At 40.9% G+C, this 21150-nt stretch overlaps 1 protein-coding gene across 1 annotated transcript in view; it reads right to left on the bottom strand.

The window, feature by feature from the left end:
• Positions 1-13536: 13536 nt before the first annotated feature.
• The window catches only part of ONECUT1 (one cut homeobox 1), a 38971-nt gene continuing 31357 nt past the window's right edge, over positions 13537-21150 (bottom strand). Inside the window, exon 2 of the mRNA XM_042940494.1 lies at positions 13537-14456. Within this exon, the coding sequence (XP_042796428.1) occupies positions 14164-14456 (293 nt within the window). The 3' untranslated portion in view covers positions 13537-14163. The remainder of the gene's footprint in view (positions 14457-21150) is intronic.

The following is a 21150-nucleotide window of genomic DNA, read 5'->3' as shown; positions in this document are numbered from 1 at the left end:
TTAGTGTACATGTTTTTGTGTGAACATATTTTCAGTCCTTTTGGTTATACACCTGTGAGTGGAATTGTCGGAATACACCTGTGAGTGGAATTGTCAGATCAAATGGTAACTCTATGACCAACATTTTGAGGAACTGCCAAATTGTTTTCTAAAGTGGCTGCACCTGTTTACATTCCCACTAGCAATGTGGGTTTCAATTTCTCTATATCCTCACCAATGCCTGTTTTTGTCTTTATTATAGCCCTCCTAGTGGGTATAGAGTAATATTTCCTTGTGGTTTTGATTTGCATTTCCCTAATGACTAATGACGTTGAGCATCTTTTTTGTTTTTATCTTCCATTTGTATATCTTATTATAATTTATTTAGATTGCTTCAAAATTTTTTCAACAATGTACTGCAGTTTTCAACGTACAAGTCTGGCACTTCTTTTGTTAAATTTGTTCCTAAGTATTGTATTGTATTGTATTTTGTTCTATTTTATTTTATTTTATTTTGAGAGAGAGAGAGAGAGTGAGCAGGGGAGAGGGAGAGGGAGAGAGAATCCTAGCTTGCTCCACGACCAGCATGGAGACCCATGTGGGGTTTGATCTCATGACCATGAGATCATGACCTGAGCTGAAATCAAGAGTCAGACACTTAATTGACTGAGCCACTGAGGCGCCCCAGTATTTTATTATTTTTGATGCTCATAAAAATGGAATTTTTTCTTAATTTCATAATCAGATTATTCATTCAATATATTAGTACAGAAATATAATTTATTTTTGTATAATGACCTTGTATCTTGCAACCTTGCTGAATTCATTCATCAGTTCTAATAATTTTTTTATAGATCCCTTAAGATTTTCTATACACATGGTTGTGTCATCTGTGAATATAGTTTTGCTTCTTCTTTTTTATTTTGGATGGATTTTACTACTGTTTCTTGCCTAATTTCCCAAGCTAGAACCTTCAGTACATTTTTTAATAGAAGTGGTGATACTGTACATCCTCATCTTGTCCCTGATCTAAGGAGGAAAGCGGTCAGTCTTTAGCTATTAAGTATGGTGTTGGCTGTGAGTTTTTCATAGATGTGTTTTGTGTGGTTGAGGAAGTTCTCTTCTATTTCTGGTTTGTTGAGAGCTCTTATCATGAAAAGATGTTGAATTTTGACATTTTTTTTTCTGCATCTATTAAGATGATCATGTGGATTTTGTTCCTTATTGTATTAAGATGGTATGTTAAATTAATGCATATTCACATGTTAAACCAACCTTGCATTCTTAGGATAGATTCTCCTCAATCATGGTATGTCATCCTTTTTGTGTGTTGCTGAATTTGGTTTGCTAGTATTGCATGGGGACTAAAATCATCCCTAGTTGAGAATTACTATGCTAGAGGAAAGACTAAATTATCTTTCTTTCCCCTTTATAGTGAACATTTATATAAGGAGGCAATCTAACATAACAGTGTGTAGCCAATGCCTTGGCCTGATGGAAGGAGAATTTTTATAGGATCCCCAGTCACCTCCTTCTGGTGGGCATAGCTGTATATGGCAACCCTAGGTGCTATGGAACTGAGAACAGATGGGGCAATCCTTGAGTAAGGCATAGGCAGAGGAGGCAAGCAAATGTTTGCATAGAAAGTACCTGGCATATAAGTTACAATTGCAGTTAGTAAACAAAAAATTCATTTTGTAGCAGGATTCTAACACAGACTCGTGACACTGAGGCTTTTCTTTCCAGGAAGCAACTTTATTCCTGCTGGCACTGCTCAGTTGGGTTGTACCCAAAGAACTGAGCCCTGAATGCCACGTGGCATAGTTTTTTATATATTTTCTACTTCTTTGTCTTCCATATATGGTAACACACAAACATGTAGCCTGATTAAGGGGTCTCATGTTACAACGTCATCGTCATCGTTGTGAGGAATGTTGTCACCTATAGCCAGGTTGCCTTGAGGTTTTTTTTTTTCCTTTCCTTAGGGAGGGGACCCTACCACACTTTATGATTAGATAGCTCCCAGGTTGGTCTTAGCTCTTCCCAGAGGATGATAATGTGCAGATAAGCAAGTGCTTTGGGTGCCGTGAATGTTCTGGGCATATGGCCTGAGATCCTCTGAGCCAGCTAATTGACTTGGCTTAGATGAGTTACTATTAGGTGGACCAAACACACATTTAAGGTACCAACCATGCAGGGGCACTCAAAATGTGACAACAAATTTTGGAAAGACTATGATGTTTGATCTATTAAGAAAAGCATTAAAGTAATTACCATGGGAAAAATAGAAAATGTGTTTAATTTCTTTTTGTGTACTGTAGGTTTAGTATTATTTTGAGTTTGAATTCTACATTAGGGATATGGTAGGGAGGAGGTGGGTGAAAGGAGGTACATCATAATCTTTTCAGTGCTTAGTGCCTCTGAAGATCCAGCCCTGCCTGGGGGGTTATCAGAATGTGCTCTAATGGGAAGAGCCTCCAAATCTTAATCCCTGATTTTACAAAAGAGGAAGCTGAGGCTCAGAGAAGTTAAGTCCTTGCTTTGTAAAGTGTGGTCTGTGAACCAGCATCACAGCATCACCTGGAAGCCTTTTGGAAATGCCAAATCTCAGGTATCATCTTAGACTTATTGAATCTGACTATGCATTTTAACAAGAACTCCAGGTGATCTATGTACAGAGTCTGAGAAACACTGGGTTGAGAAATTTATTGAGGATCAAAGAGACAGCAAAGCCAAAGTGGGACCCAACTGTTACCTACCATGTATTTATGTTTTTGATGTCATAATTTACTTCTTTTTATATTGTGTATCCATTAGTAAATTATTATAGTTATACTTATTTTTTTAATGTTCACTTATTTTTGAGAGAGAGAGAGAGTGAAAGCTGGGGGGGCGGGCAGAGAGAGCAGGAGACACAGAATCCAAAGCAAGCTCCAGGCTCTGAGCTGTCAGCAGAGCCCAATGTGGGGCTGGAACTCATGAACAACGAGATCATGACCTGAGCCAAAGTTGGACGCTCAACTGACTGAGCCACCCAGGCACCCCTCTATGTTTTCTTATAGCTCATTGATCTTCCTAAAAACAGCTGTTTAAAATTCTTTCTTGGGTAAATTGCAGATCTCCATGTTTTTGAGGGAGGTTACTGGAGGAGTATTGTGATACATTGGTGATGTCATGTTGCCTCAAATTTTCATCTTCCTTTAAGTCTTGTATTGCTATCTTCATGTTTGAAGTTGTAGTGCCCCTCTCCAGTCTTTACTGAATAAGTGTGACAGAGAAATATCTTCCTTGAGTCCTGCTGGGGATTCTGAGGTTTTCTCAGACCTTCTATGGATATCCCTGCTTCATGCTTCTTGCTGCCTCCTGTGGCAGAATTCTTAAGCTGTGTGCCTTCTTTTGATCCTTCACACCAGGCTGAGTGCTGATAGCCTCCCTTTTGCTTTCCCAAAGGTGGTGCTAAAGCTCAAGTTTTATGGTCTTTCCCTCAACCAAAGATTTGGACTGGTGCAGGCTTTCTGTGAGGGCTCCCTAGCCATCTGCAAAGCTTTCTCTCACTACTATTGGGAGCACACATAGGTAACTGACTATAGAGAGTGTGTGTGTGTGTGTGTGTGTGTGTGTGTGGAGGGGTGAGACTTGAGTAGTAATGGAATGACTGTGGCCACTTGGGGAGATTTGTGGGTGAGGGATCCTCAGTAGATCATGGGTAAGCTTCTTGATGGAGTCCATGACATGGTTATTAGGATTTGTGTCTCTTTAGTGCCCTGAGAGCTCTATCTGCCCCTGTGCCAGCCACCTTCTGTCTCCCATGTGTGAGCTCACAATTCAGTATTCTAGGTGCAGTGGGAGAAAAATGGGTATCTTTGGCCCTGTGCTGCACAGCTATAGAAGTTGTGTGCTCACTCATGTGCTTTCACTTTCCACTGTGGGAGAAATCATGGGCTAAGAAGGCCTCTCTTGGGGGAGGAGTGGTGTGGGTAAAGTCAAACCACTCCTCTTACCCTCTCCAATGCATCTGAACTCATTTTGTTGTTGTTATTGTTGTTGTTGTTGCTCCAATGGTGTTCTGGAACCTTTGCTGGACTCCTAGACTTCCACAAAAGTTTTGTTGTGCATGGATAATTGTCTAAGATAGTGTTCTCCAGGGGTTCCTGGACCATGGGTAAGAGAGGCTAGAGCCAGTTCCTGGTACATTGCAGGGTCCACAAGCTGGGACTTACTACCCTGTATGGGTGGGCAAGAATCCTCCTGGGTCCCTTGGTAGATGATGCTGGGTCCCATAGCTCCCATGAAGGTACTTGTGACCTTGGATGGATACCAAATTATTGTTGATGGGGGGATATGAGTGAGGAACATCTTATTTGGCAAATTTACTGATGTTCATTCCCTGGGTGTTTTTTTAGACTGCTGGTTAAGAAAAGATGTCATATCCTATTACTGAAATTCTTGTTTTTATGGAAAGATGGCTTTGAGACCTAACCCTTTTCCCCAAAACAAAAAATCTGAAACAAGAAGCCAAAGGCAAAATGTTCCTGCTTAATGTTTTCTAAGGAACTGGCTGATGTAATAAACACTGTGTGGTCCTGACCATGGTAACTTGACTAAAATTCAAATGGAATGAAGTAAATGCCCTGGTTGTGGAGACTTTTAGTAGTAACACGTTAGAGGGTTGGTGGTGGGAGTAAAGTTTTAAACACCTGAAAAGGGAATAAGGTGAATTGTCTCCCATCACTTCCTTTAAGCCCATGAACAAACCTACTGAGTGCATCAGGTTTTCATGAATGTAGTCATTGGAGGTGAGGACCCTTCCTAGTAGGGTGGAAATAGAAAAAGTTTTTTTTTTAATGTTTTATTTATTTTCGAGAGAGAGAGAGAGAGAGACAGAGAGACAGAGTGCAAGCGGAGGAGGGGCAGAGAGAGAGGGAGACAGAATCTGAAGCAGGCTTCAGGCTCTGAGCTGTCAGCACAGATGCAGGGCTCGAAGCCACAAACGGTGAGATCATGACCTGAGCCGAAGTCGGTCGCTTAACCACCTGAACTACCCAGGCATCCCAGAAAAAGCTTCTTTGGAAGGATTTGAAAGCAATTATATTTTATAGGTATTTATTTGCCATGTGCAGCCAGTATGTATGCTAGTTTTAGCATTTAATGAAATAGAGAACTACTGACCCCATCTAGGAGGCTTCCATTTTTGTTTGACTTCTCTTCCCTGGGCTTCATTTATAATTTCTTCTGCAGGTACTCTTAGACCCTCTAGGTTCTCTCTGTGGAGCCTTCCAAATCTACCCAAACTAGCTCCACTCCGCTAAAGACTCTAATAGTTGAAGTCTTCAGGAGTCAGTGTTTGGGATGCCTACAAGGAGACTCTCAAAGTCCACTTTCCCTTCAAAAACTTCTTCCAGACAGGCAATTGCTTTTTCCTTTCTGGTGTCCTGGAAGTTAGACATTAAACTGGACATCTCTTTAGGGTCAACCCATTGGACCACTTGGCAAATCCCTATTCACATTTTATTGTACATCTTTGTTGCATATCTCCTAACTTTGGAAAATATAAAGTAATTGCTGGAATATGCTGAGAAAGCAATCTTGCTTTTATATTGAAAAAATGGAAAGCCTAACTTAGATATTATTTCTTTAACTAGAAAAATATCTGCACTTTAAAATATTTACCAATAATAAAGACAGCTAAGGTTTATTAAAGATTTGTCATATGCCAGATACCATACTTTTACTTACTTGTAATATCTAATCCTCACAGCAACCCTGTAATATAGATACTTAGCCCACAGGGTGCCTGGGTGGCTCAGTTGGTTGAGTAGCTGACTCTTGTTTTGGCTCAGGTCATGATCTCATCGTTGGTGGGTTCAAGCCCCGCACTGGTCTCTGCCCTGGCAGCATGGAGCCTGCTTGGGATTCTCTCTCTTTCCCTCTTTCGCTGCCCCTCCACCACTCTTGCTCTCTCTCTCTCTCAAAATAAATAAACATTTAAAAAATATATAGATACTTATCCCCATTTTACAGATGAAGAAACTGAGATTTAGGGAAGTTAAATCATTAAAGCTAAAGAATGTGCCCACAAATCTAGTAATGAGCATAGCAGGAATTCCAAACCCAGTTTCCTTTTGTACCTGAACCAGGCCTCTTGATCAATCACTAGACTACCACTGCTTTCTAATTGAAGATCCTAATTCTCCATCCTCCCCTAGATCTTGAGCCACATACACACACACACACACACACACACACACAAACACATAGTATTTTACTGATGAGGACTTTTAAAGGTCATTCTCTCTAATAATAATTTTTATTTCTTCTGAAAGTCAGTCAGGTTAATACAAATGGCTAACACCTACAAATAGAATGTCCCACTTCCATTTAAAAACAGCCTCCTGAGGCTCCTGGCTGGCTCAGTCAGTAGAGCATGAGACTCTTGATCTTGGGGTTGTAAGTTCAGACCCCAGGTTGGGTGTAGAGATTACCTGAACATAAAATCTTTAAAAAAACAAAACCAACCAAAACAGAACAAAATAAACAAAACCAGCCTTCTGCTCCACTGGAGAATACCATTTTCTTTTTTCCCTCGTAATGAACCCTTCTTTAAACCATGACACTGGCGTTAGTTCTCAAGCACGTCACCCCCTCAGTTTCACCCTTCCTCCAAAGAAAAACTATGAGCTCCTTGCTGAGAATTGCAGAGAATAAGAACAAAAGAAGGCAAGAATTGTCTAAATTTAAAGTGCTGGAAAATCCAACATTTTATTTCACTACATTTTGGTGACTACATAAATGCTGAAACATTTTAACACTGAAAAGCATGATGGCATCATCACTTGCTTTTTTTTCTTTTTTTCTTTTTTTGCTTAGCAAACACAGCAGATGATATTGCACGGCATAAAGTGAGAACAGTAGCGAAGCTTAAAAAAATGAAAGAAACCTTAATGCAGTACAGGAGATACTCATAAACAAACCAGAATAATGCCTAATGCATTACACTTTTTGTTGCTACACACAAAAATACAGAAGAAGCATTAGACAGAGAGAGAGAGAAAGACAAAATATTAGCGAACAACCATAACTGGGTACAATAATCATTTAGTCTGAAATGCAGATGCAATGTAGAAACTACCACTGCTTTCTAATTGAAGAAGAAAATGACAACAACATTTGTCTTTTATCAAAAAATCTTCTAAGCCCCTCATGGTTAGGTTTTTAAATTAATTATTTAATTATGTATTTACCTTTTTTTTTGTTTTTTTTTTTTTTTTGTTTTTTTTTCATTGCTAAGGAAGAACTCCCTCTGCTCTTGGAAGATTTTCTACTCTACTGATCTTTTTAAAATTTTATTTTTAATTTTTTTTTTACCTGATGATTGTCTTAGGCACCCTCCTTACATAATAAACCATCAAGCTAACTTGAACAGGGAAACTGAGTCACACTCAAACAATAGTGAAGGTCAAAGGTGTGCTGAAAATAGAAGGGAGGGGGGACAGGTCTGAGTGACACATGGGCTGCCTTCTGAAGGGACAAGGAACACAGGGAGATATGAAAACTACCGAAGCAAGTGGAAGACAATGTTTTAAAGTTTATTTTGTTAAAAAATACTTGTCACTTGGTTCAGACGGCAAATCTAAAATGAGCCCACAATGATTATGTAATAAATGCAGAACATACCACAAAAAGAAAATCAAGACTAACACAGAAACAGAAAATATGACCTTGTGAATACAACTCTGTTCAGCGTTTCATTGCTGATGGTAAAAGTCTACTCCCTCAACCATTTTCCTGGGCTTTCTGTAATTCACTGCTCAGCATTTGTATTAAAAACAAATAATTAGTCAATGCTTACCAATGATCCTGCAAGTCAGAGCAGATTTATTGCCCTATTAACATACATAACGAGTATAAAAATGTTTCTAAGAAAATGGAACATTTGACCCAAAGTCTAAGCCCTCCCTTTCCTTCCCCACCCCTAATACCCTTGCAAAAGAAAATAAGATAAAATTCTTGTATTGAGAGGAAAAGTATTTACATCTATGGATTTATTCCATATAGTTGAAGCAATTTATTTCCGCAAAATAAAACAAAGCAGTGGGCACCGGCACTTCTGAGGATACTGCTAGTTGGCTGAGAATTGTGTGTGTGTTGACCTAAAGCAGGGCCAAGAATCTGAACAGCTTTGATTAAGGGGGCCTGGGGCAGGGACCATCTCTGGTGTGGACAAGAAAAGTAGTGGGAAGATGAGTGAGAAGAGACAAACTCAAATAGGGCTGGGATATATGCACTCAGGACTCTGACATTTGAGGAGAGCTCTTGCCATTTTGGGGGGTGATTGAGGGGGGGATGGGTAGAGGTGGGAGGTGGTGGGCGGGGGGGGGGGGACAAAGGGGGAGGGTAACTGTAGGTAGCAGATTACAAGAAATGGATGTGGAGAGGAGCATGTAACTGTGAAACATTTTCCTTGATAACTGGGGCTAAGCAATTATGTCTTGCTTTCCTGTGGGTTGGCCAGACAGGCAGGAGCTGGGCCGGCTGCCTCTCAGCCTTGACTTTCTCAGTCAGGGCACAAAACCATTCCACTTTCCTCAGCTCGGCCAGAAGAATTGCCTCTCTGCCCTGCCCCCTGCCTTGAAGCAGTTCAGAAACTTGGTGAAACTTAAGAGGATTTCCAAATTCAAGTTAGCTTGCCTCTTTGATTTTTTTTTGTTTTCTGTGTTTTTTTACACTCTTTACTTCTCATACCCGTGTGAATGGTTTAAAAAAAAAAAAAGTAGCAAAGTATCTCACAAAATGCCGGTGCTTTGAAACATTAAACAACTCTAAAATTCTTTGGAATTTCAGGTCTAACCTGCAAAATAATCTCTTCTAAAAAAAAATTAATAAATTAAAGGAAGAACACGAATAATGCCTTTCTCCTTTCTAAGTGACAAAAAGGACTACCATGAAACACTCATTTTGGCATGTACAAGTGTTTTGAGGGGGGAACCTGGCAGTGTTCACAACACACATTGAAGTGTCTGCTAAGAAGCTGAAGATACACCCTGCAGTTAGAGAAGCTCTTGCCTTCAGCTTCATCTTAGCATCAAGAACAAAAAGATTGTAACGTAAAGCTTTGGCCGTTTCAATTCTACTATATACATTTTAAAAACTACACAGTCATAAATTAAAGCAGTGATTAAATAAGCTCATATAAAATGTAATTAAATTAAAAAAATCACAGCACATTATAGAGAAAAATAGGAACCAGTTTCACAAAAAAGAGATTATATATATATATATATATATATTTTTTTTTTTTTTTACCCTGTGGAAACAAATTTACTACAAAACACAAAAACTTCATAAGTAACCATCAAAAGAAGAATCATTTCTTATTCCATTCTTGCATTTTTTTACACAACCCTTAACCCACCTGGGGAACATTTCTGGAAATTAAGTCTTCCTTGAGCAACAAAGCAGTTCTGCCAAGAAAATAAACCCCAAACCAAAGCGGGGGGGGGGGGGGAGGGTGGCGGGGGGACATCCCAAACATACAAACTACAAAATAAATAAGAATTATAAAGTTTTTTTTAAAGTAACCTTAACAATTATCAAACTAGTAAGTTCTGCCTTATCACATAGACTCTCTATACAACATAACCCTAAAACTTTATTACTATGAGGTATTTGGAGGAATTGGTAAAAGTGATGCACGGCCTGCCTGGTGAAGGGGCTCGGTGAAGTGGGGGGATCTTGAGAGGGAACGAGGAGGAGGAGCTTTGGTTTATCAGCAAGAAATTGGGGGGAAAAGTCATCCTTTGGTATCAAAGAAAGTTTCATTGCATGGTTGCACGGAAAAAGCACCACGGTGAATAATTATTCCTTTTTTTTTTTTTCATTAGTGGCCTTTCTAAGAGGCTGAGGTATTCAAAGAGTATAAGGTGAGAGGTCAACAGCGGTTTAACACTTTGGTTCAAGCAAGGCACTCATCCTAGGAGTTTACAAAGTTTGCAACATGTTTGCCTAGAGATTTACAAGTAGAACTAGCAGTAGTAAGAGTAGTATTTCCTAATGTTGTTGTTATCATTTCGTATCATTATTATTAAGAATGAAGACAAGTTTACACACTGAGTGAAGAGTGAGGAGGGGAGGAGAGGTGGGGGAGGGAAAAGGGTGGAGTTCCCTCTGCAGACCAAGGCCGTGCATGAAAATATCTTTGGTATTCTTTGGTATCATCAATGTGATTAAAATCACCAATGGAAATCGAGTGAGGTAGCGTCTTTGGTTCACACTATAAATAGTAGATCTTTACACTTTTTTTTTTCTTTTTCTTTTTTTTTCTTTTTTTTTTTTTACACGTGGAAGTAGCTATTTCTTACCTTCTGCTTCTTTGTCCTTACTATTTAGGAAATAGTTACCAAATGTACTGTAAAGCTAACCACACCACAAGAATAATCCAGAAGGCCAATCGCATCTCAAAATGGCCTCTGGTGTTTGAATGCACCCTAAACAACTAGATAGGAAACGGGGAAGTGCTTTCTCTTTGTTTGCTAAATGCATAGTTTTCATCCTTTATGTACAAAGAAGGGAGGACCTTTCTTACAGAAAATGCCTTTATAGCTCATGTGAAAATGTCCTAGGACTCTTTGGTATAGCAAAGTTTGCATTTAACCTGCAAAGATGGATCATTCACCTGGGGTAGCAATGGGAGTGGCATGAGTCCAAAAGTAGCATGGTGCTTTTACTTTTTTGTCCTGGAAAATTAATTATGCTTTTTTTTGGGGGGGTGGGGGGTGCAGAGTGAGTGACATATTCAGTTAGAATTTCTGAATTTCCCCACATTCTCTTTGGGTTTTGGGGTCTATGACAGCTGCATCCAGGGACTGAATACTTAGTTCCTGACATTCAGAATTCATTTACCTGAACATTTACTGAAGTCTGGGTTTCTGGAGTATCCAGACTTCTCATCTTCCACTCTCTTTCTTTGCCCCCTTTCAGGGAAACTTCTAGGCATGAGAGGACCTGAATGCTTTATGGTGAAAAACAGTCTAACTTCCATTCTACCAAAAAAAAAAAAAAAAAAAAAAACCCACAGAACCCCAAAACATGTTAAGTGAAGTGCAGTTCTGGAAGAAACAAACATACAAATGAAAGAATGAGATACCTTTTTAGGTGAATTTTCCAAAAGGATTGAGAAATAATGGATGAGCAAATGGCATGTGATCTGCTCTGTTGAGTGTGGTAGGTTAAGAAAGCTGAGCCATAAATTAATGCCACATGCCAAGTTAGAAGCAATAAAGAATCAGTTGTACATGACGTAACAAGTATATTGCTCGTGAGAAGCTGAGTTTGTCGTTATGATTTCTAAAAAGCAAAGGTTGTGAGTATACTTGAACAGTCAAGTAAAAAAATTGCTTTTCAGGCTCTGATTTGTGCATCTGTTTATGAGAAAATATATCTCTAGGCCCTGAAATTGCGTAATGGGTGCAAATTCAATGCTGGTATGAAAATTATCTTTGGTGTCAGCAAATAGGATCACTGTATTTTTTTTTTTCAAAAAAGCATTATGATGGGAATATTAGAAATGTAGTAATATTCTCTGAGACTGTGTCTACACAGTACCAAAATAATTGGTTGAAAAGTCAAATGCAATTGGATCAATCTGAAGAGGTTATGTAGCACAAATGAAGCAAAAACCATGGTGTTCGAATTCAACTTTTGTTTTTCCTGGGGAGCTGAATTTGGTAAGATTGTGTGTAGACACAGCTTGAATGTCCCTGCATTTAATATTCTCATGTTTTAAATAAATAAGGCTTTCCTCCCTCCTGAATTATAAATATATTATTATAGCTGTACCCCTGGCCCCCACCATTCCTGGAGAGAGTGAAAAAGTTAATCAGTTTTTTTCCTTTTGGTTTATGTCATTGACAAGATTATATGTTAAGCAAATCTCTAAGGGTGGCCATTGAAATGCTCTCTTTTAATAGCTGAACTGTAGTTGTGCCATATTTAGAAGAGAAATTTTTAAGCTGGAGTTTGGTATGAGATAAAAAAAATACTAAGACAAAATGTGTCAAGGCAAATGCACTATTTCATTAAAGGAGAAGTATGTGTTGGTTTGCTTTTCTCATTCTACAGCAGACATGAAGGAGATCCAGATGGCTTGTTGGTTTAGTTTCATCTCTCCAGGTGCCCGTCTCTTTCTAGACCTAGACAAGACGCTGAGACTTGACCTTAAGGAGTTAGGTTTTGTGTCAAGATGGTTCAATATTTTTCCTTTAGCATTTTAATGAATATCAATTAAGAACTAATTGTTGTGATAACATTTCACTTCATATCTCTAATTAGGTGTGCTAATTAACCAAGAGTACCCAATTCTTTACCTAATAGTACAAAAGACATCCATTTGTTTGAGTTACAATTCAATGGAGTTCAGAGAGAATTTTTCTGGGAAGCAAGTGATTTACTTGGGTATTGCTAGTACAACTGTATTAGTTTTTTTCTTCCCCCTTGATTTCTCCAGTTCTGGTTAAGTGATTTGGAAAAACAGAAATTGAAAATTTTGTATTTGGAAGCTCAGATCTAGTGTTTTATCTGTCCCTGTTAGAGAGTGGACTCTCTGTTAGAAAATTTCCAGCTTAATGCAGTAGCAAGAAAGAATGTAGTATACTTTGGAGGCTATGCTTAGTGAAATAAATAGCTTTACGCCAATAGAACCCAAAGTCTTGTCTTCCACTAGAACTCTGGTTTTTTCAATGGTGTTCCACCACTTCTCAGTTGCCTCTGCTATTTTTATTGATGTTCAAGTCATAATATGTCTGAGATTGGCAATAAGATCAATTTGGTTACAAATACTGGATAGTTCATTGTAATAATAATGTTGGTCTGCTCGCTTTGTGTGTTCATAAAATATTTTAAAAAGGTATTTGGTGTCAAATGCATAAAGCAACTTTCAGTCAAATTAACCCAAGTATGATATCCTTTATTCAGTGGTCTTTTACTAAAAAAGCATTACTTTGAACAAATGTTCTAATTTAATTGTTTGCTCTGTTAAACTTAGTTTTCTAATTTATAAATGGGGTCCTACTTTGGAAGAATCCCCAGGTTTTCTCAGCTATGAACAGATTATGGCATCACGTCTATATTTCTAAGTATCATTTATGGATCCCGAAAGGGAGTGTGCCATCTGGATGTACATGTATACTACACTGACCTCTCTGTTCTGATATTAATTGCTTCCCTGAAGCTACATTCTTTCTTGCCAGTTCTGAAAACTAATATTTCAAATGCTTCAAGAGTCATAAATAATAGTCATGATTCTATGTGGCATGTGTATTACAGCTAGATCAGTTTATACGTATAACTTTACATAGTATCTTGTGTAAAAATAGCTTTGGTTATTAAAATCATTGCAATAAAATACCTGCACTATAATATTAAGTGTGTTCTTTGGTACCTAGGTGATTTTTCTTTTAATGGATGGACTCTTGTTTCATTTCTTAAAAAATATCTGAACATTCCTTAACAAACAAAGAGAATGCACTGGTTTAGGTGTCATTCAAATTTTCTTTGCTGGGTTTGAATCTGCATTTAGGTTGCGGGCCTGGCAGGTTCAAACGCTAGGCTAGACGAGCGAAATCACACTCCTATCCAATGAACTCAGACAACCCCACACTATGTTGGGTGCACTCCTATAGCACAACCCTTCCTGAAGACCAGCCCTGCCTAAGTCCCTAACCACTGGTGATGCGTGTGTGTGTGTGTGTGTGTGTGTGTGTGTATGTATGTGTATGCACTCACGTACCCACACACAGTACTGAGACACCATACACCTTCGTGGCATAGTGGAACAGATGAGAAAGTCTGATCTTAAAAGATGTCCACTCAATGGCTCAAAATCACTATGCTCCAAACCACAAAACAGCCAAGCACAGCGAGAATGATCATGGATTGAAGGTGTGAGATCCAGTGGTGCTTTTCTGCTCATATTTTCTCTTGCCAAGTCGTTGCCCCGCTGAAGTGTGTGTCTCCGAACAAAGTCAGAATGCAGGTGAGCTAAGTCTTTGGTTTCTTTGGACTATAAATAACACTTTTTTTTTTTCTTCAAATATTTCTAAGTATAAACCTGCTATCTTGAGGTCCTGGTCTTTTAAAAATTTTTTTATTTAAAGCTTTTCCACCGAGGTTTAGTTTGTGGGTGTTCCTTCATGCTTTGGTACAAGTGCTTGATGAAGAAGATGAGTTGCCTGAATTGGAGCTGCCCTCGTCCTGCCACTTGTCCAGACTCCTCCTCCTTGCGTTCATGAAGAAATTGCTGACCGTGCTCAGCTCCAACCCCAGCTGCTGGGAAATAGTGATTTGCAATTCTTTGGATGGACGCTTATTTTCCTTGAATATTGCATGTAGAGTTCGACGCTGGACATCTGTGAAGACCAACCTCGGCTTTTTGGGTGTGTTGCCTCTATCCTTCCCATGTTCTTGTTCTTTCCTTTTGCATGCTGCAAAAAAACATAGCGGGTGTTAGAACAAACTTGCCTGGGAGATTCAAGAGTAGAAAGGCAGAGCCAATAGCATTTGTTTGCCATTCCTCATGGACCACTTTGTGACTGCTGACCTCTAATTTTAGCACCATTTTGGGCTGGGAAGAAAGTGTAATATAAGGATAGAGAATTAGGAGGTGGGGTTCTGCGAGTCCTGGGTGTGGGTCCTGGCTTTATAAGCATCAACTCTTTGTCCGTGGTAAGTGGTAAATCAATTAACACCACCAGCGCCTCAGATTCCTCATCTGCAGAATGTATTTTCTGTATTGTTCTGACAAAACAAACTCATTGCTTGAATTTTTGTATCATCATCTGCAAAAAACCTACCTTGCTGGGTTGTGGTAAGGATATATGAAATAGTACATGCATAAGTTTGTGTTAACTGAAATGCTTTACAAAGTCTTATTACCTAGATGTGGTTGTAGCCCTCAAGGGGTTTACGGTCTGCTTCTGGTAGAATACTAAGAGCCTAAGAGAGTCTGAAAACAATAGAAAAAGGAATTGCATTTGCTATCCTTCTGATCTTTTTTGTTTCCGAGGCAACTCCGTATGTAAGAAAACTCTGTATATAGCATGCTACCGTGCCCATCAGTTTTCTACTGATTATTTAGTGGAACCAGGACTTTGGGAGGTGTGAAGCCTGCTTCCTTGCATTTGGGGCTAAACCTGTCATATTAGGCACATTCCCTTTTGGGGTTTCTCTGTGCCTTTTTGCCGTTGGAGTCTCCTTCTTCCCCTACCTCATCTCCCACTCAGAAGACCTATTTCCTCTCATGCCTTTTGGTTCTGCATCATGTATCATGCTTCTTGGCTGCTAGAACTGTTCTGGTGTATCATCCCAATGTGGCCTTTGGGCCCCCATGGTTTGGTGTTGGATCAGGGGTTCTCCTAATCTCAGGTGCCATACTTCCTCTTTGAGGGCTAATATGGCTCACTAGCTTCCACCTGCCAAAGAGGCACTAAGGGCTACATTGCTAATAACACACTCCACCCACTCCTAATTTCCATCATCAATCAATGTCTATAGCCATCCCCAAATAACTGCACAACCTATATAAAAATGATGCTTTGGTTATGCTAATGCAACTTAAGAAGGCTCCTATGCCCTGACTCCAATCAGATTGCTGCCTCTCAGCCCCCTACATAGGCACTGTGGAGCAGCCAGTGCTTTCTCCATTTCTGGCTGGCTCTACTCTGACATGAGCTCCAGTAACAGTGACAGGCAGATGGGGTATCTTCCTGATTGACATAGAGGCTGTTACTCTTTTATTCTTTTCTCTTCTTTTCTTTCCTTTCCTTTTTTCTTTCTTTCTTTTTCTTTCTTTCTTTCTTTCTTTCTTTCTTTCTTTCTTTCTTTCTTTCCTTTCCTTTCCTTTCCTTCTTCCTCTCTTTCTTTCTTCCTCTCTCTCTCTCTCTCTCTCTTTCTTTTGGCTTGAGTGATCAACAGCCTACATTGTTATGGTAACACTGATACAGATGCCCCATTCTGGGTTAGGGCTACCCCCACCCCACCCCACCCCACCCCTTGGTCCTCATCACTGTGGAACTTTGGAAAGGGAGGGGGCAGAATCCCTCAGCAGAGCTGGACAGAGTCAAGTGGGACTGGTGAGTGTGGAGGTCACCTGGAACCAAGGGTTCAACAGGGTCAGGATGCTTGAATCCTCTGTCTTTTTTTTTTTTTTTAATGTTTATTTATTCTTGAGAGAGAGAGAGTCAGAGAGTGAGCAGGGGAGGGGCAGAGACAGAGGGAGACACAGAATATGAAGTAGGCTCCAGGCTCTGAGCTGTCAGCACAGAGACCAATGCGGGGCTCCAACTCACAAACCATGAGATCATGACCTGAGTGACGTTGGACACTCAACCAACTGAGCCATCCAGGCACCCCTAGAATCCTCTGTCTTGATGGGGGCTGGGAACACTTGGGTCCCAGGTTCAAGATTGGTAATGCCCTGACCTGGGTTCAAAGCTGGGGTGAGGTCTGGAAAAGCCTTAGTCCAGGGTTCAAGAGATTCCCTTGGTTCCAGATCCCGGCTTTGGGGCTGAGCACGGGAGATGGGTGGGTCCCAGATTGAGGGTGGGGGAGTATCTCTGGGTCCAGAGTTTGAGGTTGGTCATGGATACTCTGATCTCCAAGCCCCAAGTTCAGGGCTGGGGAAGAGTCTGGTCTCCTAGGTAATGGGGACTGGATAGGAGGGATATCCCAATTTTGGACCTGGGTGAATGGTCACAGATGTCCTATTTTTTAAACTGGAAGGGGAGCTCTATTTTTAGGGCTGTGGATAAGGGCTCTGGGTCCCTGGTTCCAGGCCAGAGTCGGGAGTGGGCAGACATTCTCCAGGGTACAGATCCCAGGCGCCTAGGAGACCAATACTCTCACTCTTGTTCTCAATCTTGTTCTTGAGGTTTTGCAGGTGCAGTGAGGCATCCACCAGAATCAGAAGCATGGGCCTGGAGATGCTGAGCAGGAAGGTACAAGTGCAGCCCATCACCCAGAGGACGAGGAGGCCAATGGCAAGCACTGCAGCCAGGCAGTTGGTGGTGGGGTGGCTGCTTGAATCTCAGCTGCCCACACCAGCACCTCAAGGCCACCATCACTACCAGGACACTTAGGAGGGTGTGCAGCAGGAGGGTGTACCTGCCCCTGGCACGATCCAGGCTCCCCTCCAAACCCAGAACCTCCACAAGTTCACCCTCCCAACACTTCAACTTGACTATGTCCCAGTCCCTGTCTCTGCCTGAAGTTCTGTTACCCTTTCATGCCTCCTCATACCTCCTGTTGGCTGCCCTCCTATTGCTGTCTCCTGCTCCACCTCCTGCCTCTTTTTATTCCAGGTTCTCAATTTCCTACCAGATGGCTCATCAGTTTGGGACAGATGCAGTCTCTGTGCTCTCCACACATAGCCCTGCTCCTCTGCCTGCCCCTACCTGTCATTCCTAATTGCTTTAGCTCCTGGATTTCAGAGTTTTCCTAAGGCCTTAGCGCAAATTAGCTCAGCAATCAGATCAGCTGAAAAGTTAATGGGTGATGGCTGAAGGAGACTCCAGTCTTTGGAGTCCAATAAAGGAGTCTCTAAAATGTTTTAACCATGTGCTACTTAGCAAAAAATGTTTTGAGTGTACACTTCCTAATATTATTTATTTACAAATTACATATATGTGTTACTCTACTACAGTATTATATACATGATAAAATATATACAAAATACAGACATTTTGAAACAAGTAAAATAAAAATAAATAGACACAGAAATTCTCTTCTCCAGATGAATTAGCTTGCCCAGGCCCTAGCACGCACTCACCCCAAAGGACCACCGGTCCAATTCCAATCACAGGGAAATATGAGGGTAAGAATTTCAGAAAGGCCATGACGGGAAAGCTCAGTCATAAAAGAGACAGTTTTAGGCCAGTCAGGCCATATGGTACCTTTCATAACATCACCCAAACATTACTGGCTGTGCCCCTTCTCAACATAAGAGGCAGCATCAACATAATGGGAAGTATGTATTAAATGCCCCATCCCTCAGAGCACTGAGTCACATATACTGAACCAGCTGAGATTTCCCAAATAGAATCCCTGCCCCCAGGGGCAACTATAGCCCTCATTGGGCAAACTAGATTAAGTCTCTGAAAAAAGAGCTGACTTGACTGAAGGCAACTCTAGTTAGTTTGAATCAGCCCATGTAGACCCAGCTTTACACAATACTGATGCCCGTAGCTGACTGATTCATTCATTCACTTTCAAAAACGAATATGACAGGGTTGCCTGAGTGGCTCAGTCTGTTCAGTTTCCAATTTTGGTTCAGGTCATGATCTCTAGCTCTGTGAGTTCAAACCCTGCATTGGTCTGTCTCAGTCAGCACAGAGCTTACTTCGGATCCTCTGTACCCCCCTCTCTCTGCTCCTTCCCCTCCTCAAAAGTAATAAACATTAAAAAAAATGAATACAACACAGGCTTTGCTCTTAAGGAGGTCACTCTTACAGTCACAGAAGCAAATAACTGTGAGTATAAAAAGAGTATACAGGATATTACTTCTTCTTGGGGATATTAAAAGAGGCATCAAAAAGAAGGTGTGCTTACTCTGGGCTAGAAAGGATGAATAGGAGCTTGTTAGAGAGAAGTGGGACAAACTCATGCCCAGCAGGGGGAGCAGCACTCATGTAGGATTGATAAACATCAGTAGATTGGGGTTAGTGGGGCAAGAGCACATAAAAGGAGGAAAGCTGTGGGAGACAAGGTTTCACAGGTGGACAGAGATCAGAACTGAATTATCTTGTTGGTAAGGAGGAGTTACCGAATGGTTTGAGAAAGGGTGTAGTGTGATTAAATTTGGGTTTAGAAAAACCCTTCTGGTGGTGTTGTGAGGGATAAATCAGAAAGCAGTAAGAATTGGGAGAAGGGTGCTGGGGTATGCCACCCTGATCCCCTCCGGAGTGAGACATTCGTTCCTCTGCTAGAAGAGTTGGTGGCTGTTGGCTCTCAGCTGAGGGCCATTCTGGGAAGTGCCCTTGGCCAAAGGTTATGGCACCCTGGGAGTGGGGTGGGAGACTGCCTACAACCAGTGGGGGGTGCGGAGGGTACAGGATGGGGGTTGGAGGACGAAGGATGAAGAGGGTGGGAATGTGTTAGTTTAAGGATCTCCTCCCCAACCCCTTGCATCAAGTTGGGACAATTCCGAAGTGTCACCCAGTTCCATAGCACCCCATAGGGTTGGTTGAGGCTATTGTTGCAACTATATCAAAGTTCAACTTCTTCAGCCTGCTCTTTCTTCCTCTACTCCCCCAGTGGGAGTTATTCTCCATTGCTCTCTCCAATAACCTGCCTACATGCAAGACTCAGAAAACCTGACCCGAGAAAACCACTGTACTGAGGATCCCATATCAGACAATGACAGTTGAGGGTAGAATACAGAGACCAAATGTAAGAGCTTCTTGGAAGGTAGAATCAAGAGGACTCAATGACAACTTGGCTGGGAGGGTAGAGATTGGAACATCTCCCAGGTTTCTGAGTGGAAGGTAGCAATGAGGCCATTAGGGAATGCAGATGGAGAAATGAACTTTATGAGAGCGGTAATCACTTCTATGTGGGACAAGAATTTGAAGTGCTTGTTTGACATTCTATTAAAGATCTCCAACATGTGGTTGTCCAGCAGACAGCAGCATATATATGTATATATATAGGGCCTAGGGCTCAGTGGGGAGGTGTGGGCTAGGACTGTAGACTGGGAAGGCATTAGGGCTCCAGATGGCAAATTACACAGAACATACCTATGGAAAGGTAAGTAATTGAGCATCAGTTGTAGACTCAACTTACAGAACTACAATTTATCATTCAGAAAGAAGAGCTAAGGGAAATCACAACTCATTTTCCACCTAACTAGGTTGTATATTTGAATGACTTCAATCTGGTCCTTCGCATTTGGCAGGACTGGGTGGGCTGAAGCTACTTCCAAACCAGCATTTTCCTTTTTTTAAAAAAATTTTTTAACGTTTATTTATTTTTGAGAGACAGTGAGATAGAGCATGAGTTGGGAAGGAGCAGAAAGAGAGGGAGACATAGAATCTGAAGCAGGCTCCAGGATCTGAGCTGTCAGCACAGAGCCCGACGTGGGGCTCGAACTCATGGACCATGAGATCATGACCTGAGCTGAACTCAGACGCTTAACCTACTGAGCCACCCAGGTGCCCCCCAAACCAGCATTTTCCAAATGGTGTCAGAGAAATGATATTGTCTCCAATGGGTTCCTGGAAAAGATGGCTTGCAGGTCAAACACATTTGGAAAAACCTACTATATATATATATATCTTTTTCCTCAAAATTCACAATATGTGTTAGCAAATGTAATTATGTTTCCCAAATGTATTTAACCCTTGAACTCTGTATGGTAGGGAATGTCTATTAATATCTCATACTAATGTTGGGGAAATGCAGTTTGGAAGTTTCCTCCCTGAACTCTCAAGCATTACAGATGTCACAATGCCAGAACCTGGGAAGTGAGATATTCCAGGAGCAGGGCACCTGGCTGTCTCATTCTGTATATCTAGGGCATGCTGGTATAGTGCCTGGATAGAAGGGTAAGTATTGTAGAGGGGTGGCTATGACTCAGTGAATGTGGTATATCTGCAGAGAACTCTGTGAATAAGAATGCAGAGATATCAGTAGAATAAAAAGTGGACTAAAGCTTGCTGAGGCTCACTGGGTGACCTTAACTAAGGCTAGGAGGAACAACCCACAGAAGTAAAATCATGCTTCAGGAAGGCTCTACAGAACTACAATTGTTAAGACTGTTAAGAGAATATGAATGAGAGAAATGCTTTGAGATTTTCATGGAATACATTTCAGGGTAGAGATTACCCTGGAGACTACCAAATGGAGGTCATGAGAGTCCACACAGTGTGCAAGGGAGGGAGCAAGAGGAGAGGAATGAGAGTGAGGCATGACAAGAGATACTGCTGCTCAGGGAAAACCACTGCATGTGTTTTATGTGAAAGTTATACTTCTTGTTTAGCTATATAGTTTCCATTAAAAATAGATAAGTATTTATCATAGAAATGGATTAAAGGGAAGAGGGTACTTATTGCTTGTGAAAGGTAGTGTTGAAGAGGAAGATGACCTGTCGTGAGTCACTTTTATGAAGGTGCACAGCTGGTGTAT

This window comes from Panthera leo, chromosome B3, assembly GCF_018350215.1.
Source record: "Panthera leo isolate Ple1 chromosome B3, P.leo_Ple1_pat1.1, whole genome shotgun sequence".
Classification (NCBI taxonomy): Eukaryota; Metazoa; Chordata; class Mammalia; order Carnivora; family Felidae; genus Panthera; species Panthera leo.
Note: the sequence above shows the minus strand (reverse complement) of the source record. Positions and strands in the feature narration are given on the sequence as shown.